The 16,797-nt window shown below is 42.2% G+C and overlaps 1 protein-coding gene across 5 annotated transcripts; it reads right to left on the minus strand.

Annotated features, from left to right (window-relative positions):
* Positions 1-2,461: 2,461 nt before the first annotated feature.
* On the minus strand, positions 2,462-14,873 carry CIPC (CLOCK interacting pacemaker). Of its 5 annotated transcripts, none has more exons than XM_084520419.1 (4): positions 14,810-14,873; positions 11,654-11,828; positions 10,568-10,737; positions 2,462-6,814 (listed from the first exon to the last, which is right to left on the minus strand). In XM_084520419.1, exons 2-4 carry the CDS (start codon positions 11,724-11,726, stop codon positions 5,933-5,935), a joined length of 1,125 nt encoding a protein of 374 aa, XP_084376545.1. In that variant the 5' UTR covers positions 11,727-11,828; positions 14,810-14,873; the 3' UTR covers positions 2,462-5,932. The 5 variants fall into 5 exon arrangements, with proteins under 5 accessions (XP_084376545.1, XP_084376548.1, XP_084376549.1 ...); XM_084520422.1 differs by lacking the exon at positions 14,810-14,873 and adding an exon at positions 14,317-14,588; XM_084520423.1 differs by lacking the exon at positions 14,810-14,873 and adding an exon at positions 13,755-14,293.
* Positions 14,874-16,797: the final 1,924 nt, after the last annotated feature.

A 16,797-nucleotide genomic window follows, 5' to 3' on the forward strand; every position in this document is an offset into this window, starting at 1 on the left:
AGAGCATCAGCTTTTCAGAGGGTAAGTAGACTGATCTGAATGAACATAAGCTGGGTAATGGGGAGAAAACAATGGAATAACCTCTAGTTTTGTATTAATCGAGTATATAAACAGAAAGTAAAAGTAATTGAAATTCATGAATCAAAAGAAACAGAGTTGGTCAAAAAATCGCTGTCTTGTTTTGATGAACTGCAATTAAAAATTGACTGAGGCCAAAACAAGAACATACTCATACTTCTGGTGGATATTTAACAGTTTCTCATATGACACACTGAAACCAGAATTACATGAAACTAGCTGGATGTTGTGAAATGTATTACAAGTGTAATTTCCTATTTGTATAGAGAGATCTGTCAAACATCTGTTAAAATGAAAACAATATGAAATTTGTTCTTGACTGACGGTAGTTAATATTGTCTTCAGTAATTCGACTACAAATTAGAGGTAACAATGAAGGTGGAAGAGTTTGGAAGTAGAGGTAAATAATCTGTGAGACTGTTTGCTCTGCTTTCTGGCTGCTTGGAGTATGGAAGGAGCACGGAAACATAAGCGAGGGACAGGAATTCACTAACCTTAGGAGCAACAGGTCCAGAGATGATTTAGACTTCGAGCCTGATGCCATGGCTGCTATAAAGATGAGACAGTAGCAGTATGGAAGGTTGACATGGTAGAACGCATCTTACAATCCTGTTTTGCTTTCAGTGCTTCATTTAAAAATGTATTTAAATAAATTTAAGGGATCCGAAGAAGATGGACACAGGTGAACAACAGACTGAAAAGATTTGAGAGCGTAATCATTTACTTTAACAAAGAAAGCTGAGAAAAAGCTAAGGAATGACTTGTTCAGTTCATAAATGCCTACAGAGAACACAGCAATGTCACAGCATGTACTTCAGCTTAGCAGACAAAAGGTAGAAGATCTGACAGCTGGATACCGAAAGACAACACATTCAAATTCAATATAAAAGGCACATTTTTAACAGTAAGTAATTACCTTCTGAACAATTTGGGTGGATCTTCACTGCTAGGCACTTTCAAATCAAGGCTGGATGCTTCTTCTAAAAACACACGTTAACTCAAATGAGAATTTGAAGAAGTCTTGGAAACTGTGCTCCAACAGAAAGGAGGCCAGAACTCCTGGTGTTTCCTACTGCCTTCTGATTCAGATTACAGGAATTTACGCTTAACATTAACATCATCTCATGGACTTACCCCAAAACACACAGATTTAGAGAGAAGTCTCACGCACTTTCAACACTCTGGACCATATAATACAGCGGGGGGCTGTATGACTACATTATACCCAAAAAGCAGCAAGGTACAGCTAGAGCATAAAACTGTGCAGGCAGGGGCCCCTATTTCTGTCCCAGGAATCATGAGTAAGCAAGCAGTAACAGCAAGCTACAATCAGCCTAGTGGGTGCCAGAAATTTTGCATGCCAGGAGATTCCTCAGCCCAAGCCCATGGAGACCTCTGCTCCTTTTAGGCTGTTTGTGTTACAAGAAAAAGATAGATACAGTGCACCAAAAAGAAGCAACTGACTTTTTTGGTCTCTGTGAAATAAAGGTCTGGCACCCTGCAGATAAGACTTTGCAGTTTAAAGAAAAACCTATCTAAAGGAGACATAAACACAATTCTGGTGAAACATTTTCTGCTTGAATTGCACCCATATCTGTCAGGAGTACCAGGGTTGCAAACGCTGAGTTTGCATTCTCGGGGAATAAAAGCACTTCGATTGATGTCACTACTCCTTGGATGCAAAGCAACAAGGTTCAAGGTATGGCCCTGTCTGGTTCAAGTAAGAACTTGAACCAGAATCTCTTTACCTCACAACAGGACCTCAAGCCACAAGGCTGCTGGGCATTGCAGGAACAACTGCTCAGTTCTCGCTGGAAGTTTGATCTCTGAACAAAGGAAAAAATGTAAGGATGGCCATATCTTGGAAAATGTGTTTTATTGAAAAGTTGGCATACAGATTCAGATGAAGAACATTTCTTCTCCTTCAAGAGAGTAAAATTTCACTCAAGTAATTCTTTCAGCAGCCAAGATACCCACACCCACACTTCACAATTCAGAATTTCTGCATATCTGGCTGACAGGATGGCGATAGTGTAGGAGTTCACCCCGCACAGACGGTGAGCATTATGTACAGTCATCACATGGAGATAACAGTTAAGAGATTCAAAAATTCTTCCAGGTTTTTCATGACAGATCTATGGCAATGGTCACCCACTGCAATGTATTTTTAGTGTTCTGTACAGCCCACTTTTACCCATGCTCCTCCCAGAAACCCTTTAATTCATACATACTGGTAAAGCTCACGTGATGCCCTTCGGAGAGGAACCATAGTATCACTTCTGTGATCTGCACTTTCTCACATGGGAAACATGCTCCTGTGGAACTATGTAAAGCATGCTTTGGAATTAAGGACTTTGCAGTTCAACAGCATTAGGCTAACCCATAGACTTGTCAAGTATATACTTTATTTGATTCATATTTCACAGTCTGTTTCTATAAAGATTTAACAAAAAGGTCATGTTCTGTAACAGAGTTCTTAGGCTACTTTATTCAAAGCTGGCAATGGAGACTTAAAAGTACAGAAAATGTTTACATTCCAACTAGAGCAGTAGAACTTCAAAAATACATAGCAAAAGTAACCAAAAATACCAACATTTATTAAAACTTAATAGAAAAAACAGCAGTCTGTCTGAGCCATCAAGCTACCATGCATGCATGTCAGCAGCACTCAAAGCCCCAGCAGACCGTCTCGCTGACTTTTTTAGACTGGGACAGCTGTCTTCAGGCAAAGTTGTTAATGCAAAGCCTTACTCCTTCAAACACCACAAATCTGTAAGTTCAGTGCTTACAGGTTTCCAATCAGAGGCTAATGTTTCTGCTCATCTCTACTGGACCAATTCCAGACCCTGTCCAGAATCAAGATCTATTCTGGTCCTAATACAGTCAACTAATTTTCTCAAAACAGCTCCAAGCTAACCTATTTTATTAAATTGCAGCCAAGAAAGGAAAGCTCTTACTGTTTAAAGCTTTACCAGGGCTTCCAAGAATAAAGGCAGCTATAAGAAACTGAATAGAAAGGTATTTCAGGATGGATTTATTATTAGGGGCCTTCAACAACCTTTTTTATAACTGAAAATCTTGATGAAACATTTATCTAGGGATATAGTTACTTGCTATGGGGCCCCAGAGTTAAATATAATAGTTCTAGAACAGATTTTTCTAGTTCAGCAAATACCATAAGTCTGGCCTGGTGGCTAGTAGATTTCTAACCAGCTGCTGGAATTTATTCACAGATTTACTGAGATAGATGCTAATATAAATTACGCCAGCTGAGATGCCCATCATCTATAAACACACACCAGCCCACCCTTGGTGCAGTGTGGACTGAGAGTTTTCTCAGCTATGGTCTCCCTAAGTCAAAGGGCATCACCCTGCAAGGCCAGTTTTTCCCTTCCTTTTACTCCATCAGAGCAGTGGAAATAGGATGGAGAAGAGACTCAATACTAAGAAAAATTTCTGTACTGTGAGGATGGTCAAACACTGGAACAGGCTTCCTAGGGAAGGCTGACTCCATCACTCTGTTTTGTAGAACAATCACTTCCTAAAAATATGTACATTCTGAACTTCCTGTTCCCCTCTGTAATTGATAGGTAGAATCTTATGAAAAATAGAAAAGATATCCTATGCACTTTCCCACACCTCAACTTTATGTTTATTACAGGTATCAGATGAATGGAACTACTCCCTCCTCCCCTTCTTCTAAGAAGCTCAGAAGAAACAGTCCTATCTTCTGAGATTCTTTTGTGCAAATGGCCCAAGGCACCGTCACATCTATGCCCCCAGATGTGGGGATATCACACTTAGTTCCAGAAGAGCTGGATGTGTTCTACATTATTACTCAGAATTACGCTGCCTTCGGTTTTGCTGGAGTTTGGATATTGCTGTGCTGAGAGTTATGAGACGTACTATTACACACAATCATTGCAGTTATATTTAGACAAAAAAAAAAAAACCATGATAGAACACAGCCTATGAGATTTTTCTCTTAATGAATTCCCATGTACTGCACTAGCGCCTTCAGCAGGCGGGCAGGATACCAGAAAAGGCATTGCTATGAGTTTGTTACAGTTCAAGAAGGGCTCTAGGGTGAATCCTGCCACAAAATTTCTCTTTAAACCTATATGTAGTACAAGCTTGACTCACATTTCTCCTCTTCTTGAGGCGTGTACAGCATTTCTTTTCATCACTCTAAAAAGGGGGAAACCCCTTAGAGGGGGAAGCCCCTTACACTTTCTCTCATGCATGTATTTTAGGAAGACTACAAAAACATTCTTCACAGTCTTCTGCAATCTTGATTCTCAGAGGCATCTTCAGAAAATGAAGAGGTCTAATCAAAATTAGCATGAGATCTGCTCTACTTTCAAGTTCCTCTTCTAAAAATCTGAAGCAGCTGATACAAGTGATCAGAGCATCAAAATACCCAGTGACCTAGACAACATAATTTTTTGAAAGCATTTTCAAGTGGAAATGAACACACCATAAACAATCCAGATTTCTTACCCTTCTTAGGAAAAGACATTCTTAGCTCTCTTACGCAGCCTGTCTCTGGGAAAAAAAAAAAAACCCTCCACACTGGAGGGACTGACACAGTTAAGTGCCTAGAAAAGCTGAAATGAAATAAGCATCCATAGAACAGCTTTTGCAACGTGACTACTGTGAATGTCTACTAATAAGGCCTAACATCTTATGCAGAGTGTAACTATATTTCAAGGCAAGCAGGCTAGGAATGATAAATTGATGTGGAAGCAAGTAGTTTTGGTGTTTGTTTTATTTCTTTAAGTTCAAACTCAAGTAGGTCAAGTTTTTAGGAAGATTATCCAAGCTGACACTTCTTTTGTAATAGATATATTCATCTGACTTCTCTCACTAACAAAAGGGAGGGGAGATGGGAGGACTTATTACACCACAGGCCATCATGCTCTTTTTCCTTTCACCTCTTTTTTCATATTTGGCAATCTAATTTCACAGCAAAAGAAGAGTTGAGTCTTGTAAGTTAGATACACAGATAAAATGGTAAGCAACCAGTCTCCCTGTGTTAAGCCTGGTGAATGAGTATCTTCCTTATACCATATTCAGAACAGCCTCTGCAGCCTGCCAAGAAAACCCAAAGCCACTTGCCTTGTGCACTTCTTAGCTATTAATGGGTAGTGCAAATAAACACAGCTTTAGAACAAACACTTCCAGTACAAGCCTTGCAATTTTTACTCATCTTCACAGACCAAAATTGAAAATACACTCATCCAAACAAGTCATTCCACTAACGTGCTAAGACACTCTTCACTTTGGTCAAAGACTGCAATGAACACAGAATGCTGCTGCAGCACAAGCAAATCTCCACTAGTTCAAATGTGTTACAACCCCAAAAGCAAGACTCTGCTACGAGGAAAAAAAAGACAGTGACGGTCTAAACTTATGACCCCACAAACCTAAGCTTCCTCTCCTCACGCCAGCTCCCTTCATCTACTTGTAACTGCTGATGGCCCAATACTGGGGCCTGTTCTGCCGTTCCATTCTCAGAACTACCTGAAGATGGAAATAGGAACAGGAATGCTAGCAGAATACTGCAGCTGACTGCCTCCTCACAGCAAGAATGAGAACATGCCAGCAGAGCACATCCAAGCTTCTGAAGTCCAAGTAACTACAGAGTTAGCATGGAGTTCAAGGGCACGATGAAACAGTAAGTACCCATCCTGTCAAGATCCCACGGTGCTGTTCCAGTCCCACAACCGGCACTGAAGACAAGTTGTTAATGGCATGCCACTTTGCAAGTCTTGGACTCGGAGAATGCTCAAGCAAAAGCCTGAGATAGGAAATAGGAGGCACGAAAATAACTTAACAGCTATGTACCTTTCTACTACATGTTAGGATAAGCCGAGTCTTCAAGGTTGCTATTAGTTTTCTCTGCTCCTGTTAGAGATGCCTCTAGCTCTGCCCATGACTGCGGAGCATTGTTCTTTATTGCCTCTATGAACAGTTGTGTTTGGTGCTTCAGCCTGTCCAGCTCAGCCTGAGTCACCTGGTTCTGATGAATGAGCTCCTTGGTTTTTAAAGTGATCTCCAGCAATCCTGACCTGCGTAGCACGACGAGCGTGTTCTGAAAACGTCTGCACTTGCTTTGCTGTTGCAACAGCAGCTCAGGGGTAGTGCAAGTCTCTTCAGGTATCAACGGGGGGCTCCACACTGCAGACTGCATTGGAGTCTGTGCTGCACTCTCATTCTCGTGAGGGGTGCACTTTGCTGCCTGCAGAGTTCCAAAAGGCAAAAGGGGAGCCAGACCTGGGAGTTTCTGAGCGTCAGCAGAAACACGGTGGAAACCAGAAAGAGCTGACACTTTCCCACTTGTCACTAAAGTTGAAGGATTTTGCTGATTAGAAGAATCCTGAGGGGTCTTAAAGCTAACTGGTAGGTGGGCAAAAGGACTAGTAGGCAAACCTGTGCTCCTTGATACAGGAGAAGTCTCCATCTTGGGTGCTTCTGTGCAGAGTCGTTTATGGCAACTGGTTTCCTGACGATCCTCTAGATCAAAGGAGTGATCTCTTTTGCAAGGCTGCGGTGCTATTTTGGGATAAGAGTTCAGGATGGGCAGGTAGTTAGTGGAGTCATTTCTCTTTTTCCCAGCAGGGTGAGGGTTAATGGGAGGTGGGATTGATGGGTGAAGAAACACCAGCTGCGGCTGAGCTGGAATCACTTCAAAGGATGGCTGGACCGTCCAAGACTGGAGCTGGGAAGAACTGCCCTGAGAAGCATAAATGGGGAAAAACAGAATTCTTACAACAATGCTGTAGAAAAGGACCAAAAACCCTTCAGCGAAACAGATGGACTGTGCCATTTCTTCATAATACTTGATATATACTATTCACTCTAACACATTGTGAGCAGCCTTCCATCAAAATCATCCTTCTCTGCCAAAAGAACATAACACTAGAATAGAAGCTGTAATCCATAATCCATTTATTATGGAATAGCAAATATTTAAAAACAATTCCATCTGAATTTATACATTCCTATTTAGGAAAGTTATTTAGGAAAGCATTACAGTGCATGCCTTTATTGTAAAATGCTAGTGTAAAATTATTACTGACTTGAGGCTAAATAAGAAGTGTACAGAAAACTTGAAATATAATTAAGCATCGCAGTTATGAAATATTCTAAAATAGTCAAAGACTGCTCAGATATCTGAGGAATAATTTAGACACCCTCTTTGTCGAAATGCAGCAACTACAATCCTGTCATTTCTATTCTTATAGCAAGCTCTTGAAATGGTTATTTAACGTAGACGACAGCTGTTCAGTAAGTCTTCCAATCTTAAGTACAATACATGGTTTCAATAAATTTAAAACCATGAAGTTAGGGAAAAAATGCTGAATATCAATCAATTCAAGGAAAACCGTCTGTTGTAAGCCCCAAGCAGTTGAATTCCGCACCTCTGATGAAATGGTGCGCACTGAAGCCTTAAAACCATTATATTTCAGGAAAGATGTTCAAGTTTTTATTCCCTCCCACAAGTCATATTCTTCAGTGCAGGGAGGGAGAATACATCAATTTCACAAGATATTACTACATCTTCCTTCTCAAATCCACTACCAGGGATCCTTATGAGATCTCCTGGCCAGAAAGCATGCCTGCTTTTCTGTAAACATATCAAATGGTCTAGTAAGAGATGTTATTTCTGGGAAAAAACAAACAAACAAAAACCACCACCACCACCCACCTCATTTCCCATATATTTAAGTCATCACCATTACATGTACACGAATACAATATACTGTCAAGCTGCTCTTCCAATTCCTAAAGCTTACAACTCGGAATGTTGCTGGCAGGCCTGCCAAGGGCACAGTTTTTAGCTAGCACTAAGACATTCTATTATTTTTGGAACTGACTCATCTGAAATCCATCTCCTTTACATCAGTCTCATAATGTTTAAACTGGAAAATGATGTGTTTTGCTGAAGTCCATTCCCCCCCAGCAGAGGACTTTTAACTCATCAAAAGCAGGTACCATCCACTGATTTGGACACTAAAACTCAGAGATGAGATTTGATTACCAACTGTGACACAGAATCCTTTTCATTCAGTAGGTGAGATGTTTATGTAACAGGGGTACAGAACAACTACCTCTAAAAGTTAACATTATGTCCTTATTTCACAGAAGAAAGAACACATTCAAAAGCAAGCTATATGGAAATATGAGTGGTGAAGTGTATATAAAAGACCACAAGGAGTGGTGGCTGAGGGAACTGGGGTTGTTTAGTCTGGAGAAATCAGGAGAAACTTCTCAGAAAGAGCAGTCAGGCATTGGAATAGGTTGCCAGGGAGGTGGTGGAGTCACCGTCCCTGGGTTTTTTTAAGGAAAGGTTGGACCTGGTGCTTAGGGACATAGTTTAGTGGGTGTCGTTGTAGTAGGGGGATGGTTGGACCAGATGATCTTGGAGGTCTCTTCTGACCTCAATGACTCTATTATTCCACGATTCTAACACCAGGCAGAAGACGCAGCCTTAGGAAGCAAGGCTTTCAGGTCGGAAGTTGTAATTTACTGTACATTTGTACAACACCTAGCAGAGACCCAAATTCACTGAGGCCAAGAGAACTGTGGTAACTGTTCATCTTGCTCGTTTTTTTCTTAACTCTGCTATTCCCTTTCTTGTCCTTTCCACTTCTATAAAGTTCTGCTCTTGTTCTCCTACATAAAATCTAACTTGCATTAGAGGAGACATTTATTTTTTACTAATTCTGCAGTTGTGGTTGTTTTTTTTTTTTAGGTTGTTTCTTTTAAATAAAGGCTAATGTCTTGCAAATATCAGCACCACTCATCTAGAAAGCTTTCCCGCTTATTAAGGACTTTGACCAGCCTTACAGAAGCCTTGCCACAGCAGCACTGTGTTTCAGGGAATTAAGCCCTGCCTGTTTTTTTGTAACGCTGTTAGCTGTTTACACTCTGAAACCAGTACAGCAGGTAAACATCACCACGCAGGATCAGAGTGGATCTAGACAGGAGAATGATTCTGACTGAAACTGGAACAAATAAACTGCAGTAACTGGGGATGCTGAGTTATTTTTTTGGTCCAGTGAGCCCAACTGAGCACTTTGTTGAAAAGACCATCTTAATAAGATAACCAGCATCGCTACCTGAGGTAACTAGGCCTAGTGGAAAGAACCAGAAAGATGCTTCATCATTCTCACCTCGACTTGTTGCTTTTGTTTACTGAAATAAGCATTTTCCAATTTAACGTGATTGTCCTTAGCCATACACAATTAGATTTGAACGTTACTATGCACTGCTCAAAAGAAACGGGTCTGTTAATTTTATCTACCTCCTCCTCCCCACTTTTCCCATTTGCTACACTACCAACTTTTATGTTATATGTATTATTTAGTTACTTTTCCTATCTATCTGTTTGTGACATGACCAAGATTTTAACATGAAACTACCACTACAATTACAGTTTAATTTTTGAGCCCCAGGCCAACAGCCTTTGGTGAAGCTTGCCTCTTTCGTACTACGTGAAAACTTCAGCGTTTAGACAGTACTTTGTCCGTGCACCTAGGGACATGACTATGAACCAAAATTGTTTCTTGTCAAGATAAAGCACAATGCTCAGATCAGAATTAACTCCTCCACAAATGGATAATCTGCCAAATACCAACAGAAACCCATCTCTCTGCTAGCACTGACACAGCATCCAAGTTGAACAGGTTTTGCTTGTTTTCAGAACAGATTCCATAGAAAAAGAATCAGGATCTAAACTTTCCCCTTCTCACTGTATTCTCAGAAGTATTCTTCAGCCTTGTTTTTTATGATTAGAACTTTTCTTCTGCTAAGAAAACATGAGTAGAAGCAAGAAATCTAGTAGTATGGCAATACTTTGAACTTTAAGCTCTTGCACCTTCTGTTACAATGCAGAACTTTTCAATGTCTCACAGAACTGTTGGAGGAAAAACACATAATGTGATATTGGAAGGTATCAACAGAGAATATAATTGTTGCAGTGAGAGCCATCACACATAATTAAGAGAAACAACTGTTGAAGTAAACGTACCATGGCTAACTTTAGGTACAGGTTTAATTTGTTCATCTATGACGTTCTGGATTAGGGTTTCACATCACATATAAAGCACCTTTAGGACCTAAGAATTATCAAGCAAAAGCAATCATCCTACTGTACTGTCTAAATTGAATGAAAAAGAAAAATTCAAAAAGGAATTTTTTTTGTTCAGTCTTTGGTGCTATTTACATAACATTCATGAAGATCTGTTTTTTGCAGATTCATTTGAGACAGAGAGCAAACGTAGCAGAGCCTTTATATTCCACATTTTTCTCCTCTTAGTGATTTCAGCTGCACCTCAAAAGAACAGGCTGTCACTAACAAAACTTTTCAGGCTACTCTTTGCTTTCCAGGCTGTAATGACCTCCTTCAAATTTTTTTTTTTGAAAAGAAAACAGTTAAAAATTAAGATGTGCAATATTTTCCAATATATTACTTCTTCCTTACCTGCTTAACAAGAACATTTTTCATTACGACCATGGGAGAAAGCGCAGGAAAGGAGTTGCTTGTGGTCACCGGGCATGGCCAAGGCCCATCCTCTGCGTTCCAACACAACGCGTTCAGCACGTCCTCCGAGTCAGTCTGCTCCATCGCACTCAGGCACTCCGAACTTCCATCTGCCAGAGGTGGAATTCAGCTGTTAGTTGTTTCACATCTAGAGCGCTTGCTACCTCCTTTCTGTTCTACTGTTCTGCTTCCTTTCAGCTGAGCCACAATGAATAATAAAGTTTAATTCTGGAATACCAATAAAATTAGAACTGTTGTGACAGCTGTTGAATGGCCTTTGTTAAAAGGCTTCATATTTCAGGACAGTTCTCATGCAAGTATTGTCTCCCCTCAAAAACTATTACTTTTTGCTCTTTTGTATTTAGTCTCCAAGGAACTACACGCTATTATGAAGACAGCTCCAAAGCTTGGTGCAGGAAAGAACTACAAGCTCCAGCACTGCCACAGCTGCAGTCTGTCCTGCAGTCATTTTGTGTCTTGACATCTATCTACAAATCCAGTAATGCAGGTCTCTCTCATTAAAGTTAAAGCATTACATTAAGCATTTTTAACATTTAAAGCCAATCTTTGCACAATTTTGTGGATTATTAAAACATAATACCATCTACATTTTACTGATGTTATAAAAGGCACTCTTATATTAAGCTACACTGAAAATCTAGTCAAATTGTAAGAGATACTAGATGGAATGATGCACTAGTTCACTGATCACTGGCAAAGAACAAAAATTAATCTTTCCATTCCTACTTCTAGACTCTGAAGTCTAAGATTCTTCCATTCATTTCTTTATTAGGCACGTTTTAAATTCCCATGCCACTGAAATTCACAGAATGAATATAAAGCTCCACTCCAAAATATGATTGATGGTAGGATGGTTTTTCAACCTGTCCCAGATACAAAGACCCTAACAGGTAACCAGACACACACCGTAAGAGGCTAGAATCAGATTTGTTTAACAACACCAACAAACACACACAAAAAAGAAAGAAAAGAGGGAAAAAAAAGTGACGTAGTCTTTTTCTAAACCTGAGTATCCAGAGTCCTTGTCAGATTCGGTTGCCGCCATGCTGAAGTGATGGTTCAAGCTCTTCATTGCCATCAGTTTGCCCGATAGTTTCTTGAGGGTCTCAGTACACGGCTATTTTGTCTCCATGCTTCCACAGTGCTGGAGGCACTTTTCAACACCTTGTCCATTGAGGAACTACAAAAACAGGTAAAACAAAATAGAGACTTCCTCTAAATCTAATGCAAATTCCAACACTATAAATCAACAAAGGCGGCTACCTATATCCTTAGAGAAATTTGCTTAACAAATGCCTCAAACTTTAGGTAACTAATCTGTAGAATTCAACAGAATTCCCAGCCTCACATTTGCTCTGTTTATCACACAGTTAGGTTAGCAAAGACCTCCCAGTAAAACCAGTTTATGCCCTGCAAAATACTCTCAACTATGCATGTTTAACAACACATTACAGAATAGAAAAGATAGGCAACAATTTTTTGCTTCAACAAACACGTTACTTAGTAGAAGTAGAACTTTTGGGACTCAAGTCTTCCCTCTGCCTCAGGCTGATATTTAAAGTTTCAAGAAACATCCCACAATCCAATCTTTCAGTCCCCTGCACCAACTGCAAGGGAACAATACCATAGTAGACGTGGCTTTTGGGTCCTTTAGCATAGATTAAATGATGCCAAAAAGTCTAAGGCATAGGAAGAAAAAAATTCACTGTGGCAGAAATGCAGTACGGACTTTTTAAATTTATTTTTTTAAACACATGATTGCTGTGAGCACCATCAGTCAATTGAAAGAATTTTAGAAGAACTACAGACATGGATGCAGTGGAAAGGGCAGAATGAGCCTGTGCCATTCATCTCCTTCCTTCAGCAGCTGAGCAAATCAAGCATAGAGTACAAGTCAGCCAGTTTTACTGAACTACCTGAAGTAGAGTTGTTTCATACTTAAAATTACTGAGTAAGTACACGGTAGGTTCATCTGGAAAGCACACTGCTGAAGTTATTTCTAACTCTGTTACGATTTCTGTCAGATAAGGCAATAATCCATTACTGTGCACATCAAGTTATGAAATAGGAATGCAATTTCTTGAACTGCCAAAAGTGCAATGCGCAATTCTAGACTGCTCCGAAGTTCAGCACCATGGGTAACCAAGATAAAATAGAAGATATCTTGTGTATGGTTGTTATCTGTAATTAAATCAAGACTCTCTGAGTGAAGTGGCATAGCTGTGCATCCCTTTTCACACTGCCAGTAAATTAAGTGGGGACTTCCAGAACAGAAGTACCTCGCATGAGTCAAAGAACCAGATGCAGATAGAAAACTAACACATTAAAGCCAATTCTTCACCCATAAAGGCAAAACAAGCTAAAAGCTGTTCAGAAACATTTTTTCAAGAATTAAAGTTGTTCAGTCCGCACCTATCTTACAAGCAGCTACCCCAGGCACCAAATCCCCAACCAAGTCAGCTGTGCTGGGTGAAGCCCAGAGAACAAACAGTGCTGAACCTCCAAAGCTGTGGTTTTGTTATTACAGCCTGCTTCAGTCTCAGAGTGAGGTAAGTCTTGTGATCAGAGAACATGCTGGGGATGAAGAAATCCATACTGCTGAAGGTGCAACACATACTATACCTGCAATCACTCCTGGTGGAGTCTCGGCCTTAGAAATGCCTCCTCACACCCTTTCAAAACAAGAACTCTGGAAGGCTGAAACTAAAATCAACAAAACCCAGAAAAACGTAGTTACGTTATGACCTTCTATACCCCATAATCATTGCAGTGCTCAGCTGCTTTCTAAAGGTAGGCAGGCTTTATTAAGTCAAAAAGTTCCTGCTTCTCATAAAAGGAAGCTGAGACTGGCTAACAGAAAAGCAACAGGATGAAATGCAGAAATTGTCTAATAATATCTGTAGAAATTATGTTCCTATGAAGCAACCCTTTCAAGTTGTGTCTCACGTTAGAGCTGTGTGTTTAAAAATCACAAATACAGGAACTCAGGAGACCACATAGTGGTCAGATCAGCAGCCCATTAACTGCAGTATTCAGCAATACCTATGTCAAATGACGCTGCAACAGATACATTCTGGAACAAACTATGCTGAAACGCAGATTTCACCTTAAATCCTGACACCTGGTTGTCAGAATTGTGCTTTAAGTTCTTGAACCTGGGCACCTCCAGTGATGAACTCTGTACATTAGATAACTATGCTGAGATGCTAGGGTGACCACCTACAAAACTACAAGCAAGACAGAAAAATGCTCAACAGAACAGAACTTCTTCAGTAGCCTTCTGCCTCATCTTTCTGTCTTCAGTCACACCTGCTGACCTGCTAACAGACAGAGGACAGACATAACTACATAAAAGCAACCCAGATACCATCCCTCCTCTGGGACCCTTAACAGAATCTTCTAATGAAGCCTTGTCAAGGGATTCTGATCAGGTAACCCAGTAAGAAAAGCATGTATTTTTACCATAGAGAAAAAATGCTGGCACTGCAAGGTAAATATCAGTATTTGTCTTAATCTGTACGAATTTTAACTGGATTAAAAGATATTAAGCATAAATCCTGCTCCACTGTCTCTTCCACTAACAGAACAGCTCAGCTGAGTGCTCGTGGCACAAACAAGTTTAAAGGGAAGATGAGAGTTAAGTCCTGGCCCACGCTTCTATTGCTTACCCCTCTCCAAAACAAAAACATTTCTCTTAAGGAAGCGATACGCATGGGTGTTAATCTCCAAAAATCAGCACTGGACACGGAACGAGGGCTAGGCGTGAGCTTAATGCGCACACCCCAGCTGCTGGCCTCACATCACAGGGTCACTGAGCACCCTGAGCGGGCAGGGACCGCAGGGCTCACTGCCCCAACCCCTGTGCCACACAGGAGCACCCACACATCGGGCCCTGCTCCTGGCGCTCAGGGACCTCTTGCCCGGCCCGCCCTGGGGCCTGTCCCAGCGCCCGACCCTTCCCCTAACACCCGGCCCTGCCCCGTCCCAGCTCCACACCGCTCCCTCAGCACCCGTCACGCAAGAGCCGGCGCATTTATTTCTCCTCCCTTCCTGAGAGCCTCCCCTGGGCCCTCCATCGCCGCCAGCCCCTCAGAGCCCCTCAGAGCCCCTCAGGGCCCCCCCCGAGCCCCGCAGCCGCCCCCGGACCGCGCCGCCCCTCACCTGCCCGCGGGCCGCCTCAGCGCCGCCCGCTCCGCGCATGCGCGGCGCCTCCACCATGGCGCTCCCGCCGCCCCGCCGTGCGCCTGCGCAGCGCCGCTGCCTGCCCCCCGCTAAGGGCGGGCGGTGTCATGGCGGTGCCGCCTGAGGGGAGAAGGCGGGAAGGCGCGAAGGGGTGCGGCTGTAGGGGCACAGACGGCCCTCGGGTCTGTCATGGGAAGGGCTAGCCCGATTTGAAGGTCTTGTGGGGAGCCGCCTCACCGTCAGGGAGGTGGCGGGGAACTCCAGCTGGCTCTGTGCCTAGGGGGGCAGGCAGGTGAGCGGGGTCAGGAATTTGGGGTGCTGCTGGAGTTCCCAAGTGCTGTGTAAAAAGTTCAGGTCAACGCCCTCACAGGAGTCCAGGCTGCTCTGGGACCTGTCATACCTCAGGAGGGGGAGGATAACAAAAGCCACGCGCTAACAGCCACGTACAAAGTGAGGGAGGCAGCATCAAAGGTCCAAAGGCTGTAAGCTTGTCATCTCCAAGAGGAAAAACAGCAAATGGAGGAGCTGTCACGAGCAAATGGGGAGTAAAGGACACCCTTATTCTTCTACACAATAGATAAATACAAGATAGTGAAAGGAGTGTTTGGATCTGCTTTCCATGAACTGCAGAAAAGCAAGGGCAAATAAATAGGTGGAAGTGGATCTTTTGGATCAATGAATACAGCAAGAATAGCTATTCTTGTTCTAAGAACTCCATAAACACTGCCAGCACCCAGAAGTCTGTCAGAATGTTTTGCGTTTGGAGATGAAAAGCAACTTCATGAGAGAAAACGTAAAAGGGGTGTGTAGAAGGGCTGAGCAGCAACAATGATGTCCCTGAATAGAATCAGAGAATCAGAATACCCCAAGTTGGAAGGGGCCCACAAGGATCATTGAGTCCAACTCCTGGCACCATACAGGTATACTCAAAAATCCAGACCATATGACTGAGTGCACAGCCCAAATGCTACTTAAACTCTGACAGGCTTGGTGCCGTGACTACGTCCCTGGGGAGCCTGTTCCCGTGCGTGACAACCCTCTCGGTGAAGAACCTTCTCTTGACATTCAGCCTGAACCTCCCCTGTCACAGCTTTACACCATTCCTGTAGACCCCATTGCTGGTCACTAAAGAGAATAGATCAGTGCCTGCCCCTCCGCTCCCCCTCATGAAGAAGCTGTAGACCACGATGAGGTCTCCCCTCAGCCTCCTCTTCTCCAGGCTGAACAGGCCCAGTGCCCTCAGCCACTCCTTGTACATCTTCCCCTCTAGGCCCTTTACCGTCTTAGTAGCCCTTCTCTGGACACTCTCCAGCAGTTTCACGTCCTTTTTGTACTGTGGTGCCTAGAACTTCATGCAGTACTCGAGGTGAGGCCGCACCGGAGCAGAGCAAGACAATCACCTCCCTCAACTGACTAGTAGTTCTGTGCTTGATGCACCCCATGGTACGGTTGGCCCTCCTGGCTGCCAGGGCACACTGGTGGAATAAGCAGGTAGAAGTGGATCTTCTGGATCAATGAATACAGCATTATTGTTCTAAGAACTCCATAAACACTGCCAGCACCCAGAAGTCTGTCAGAATGTTTTGCATTTGGAGATGAAATGCAATTTCATGAGAGAAAACAGAAAAGGGATGTGTAGAAGGGCTGAACAACAACAATGATTTTCCCGAATAGCAATATATGAAAGAAATACTTTGATTGTTACAATGGTCTTGTTAAAAAAAAAAAAAAAAAAAAAACGTGCTTCTTTCAAAGATCAACATGATCTAATAATTACTGATTGGAAAAGAAAAGGACCTTTAATCTCAGCACAGTCTCGCAAATAACGTGTCAAATCAAACAAAAATGGCTGGGACAATGTGAAATGACATTGCCATTTTGAAAAAGTGACAGAATGGGTTCTAGTCCTACTAATTCAAAGTGCTGTGAGAGAATGGTAGTTACACATACTTCTAGAATGCATTTTT

The sequence above is a fragment of the Aythya ferina genome (assembly GCF_964211825.1).
Source record: "Aythya ferina genome assembly, chromosome: 5".
Taxonomy (NCBI): Eukaryota; Metazoa; Chordata; class Aves; order Anseriformes; family Anatidae; genus Aythya; species Aythya ferina.

Excerpts from the sequence above, each read along its gene's own strand:
- CIPC (XM_084520419.1), bottom strand. The coding sequence starts at position 11,726 with ATGGCAATGAAGAGCTTGAACCATCACTTCAGCATGGCGGCAACCGAA. Across the intron at positions 10,738-11,653 it reads CAAGGACTCTGGATACTCAG|ATGGAAGTTCGGAGTGCCTG; the intron begins GTTTAGAAAAAG and ends CACCTCTGGCAG. Across the intron at positions 6,815-10,567 it reads AAAATGTTCTTGTTAAGCAG|GGCAGTTCTTCCCAGCTCCA; the intron begins GTAAGGAAGAAG and ends TATGCTTCTCAG.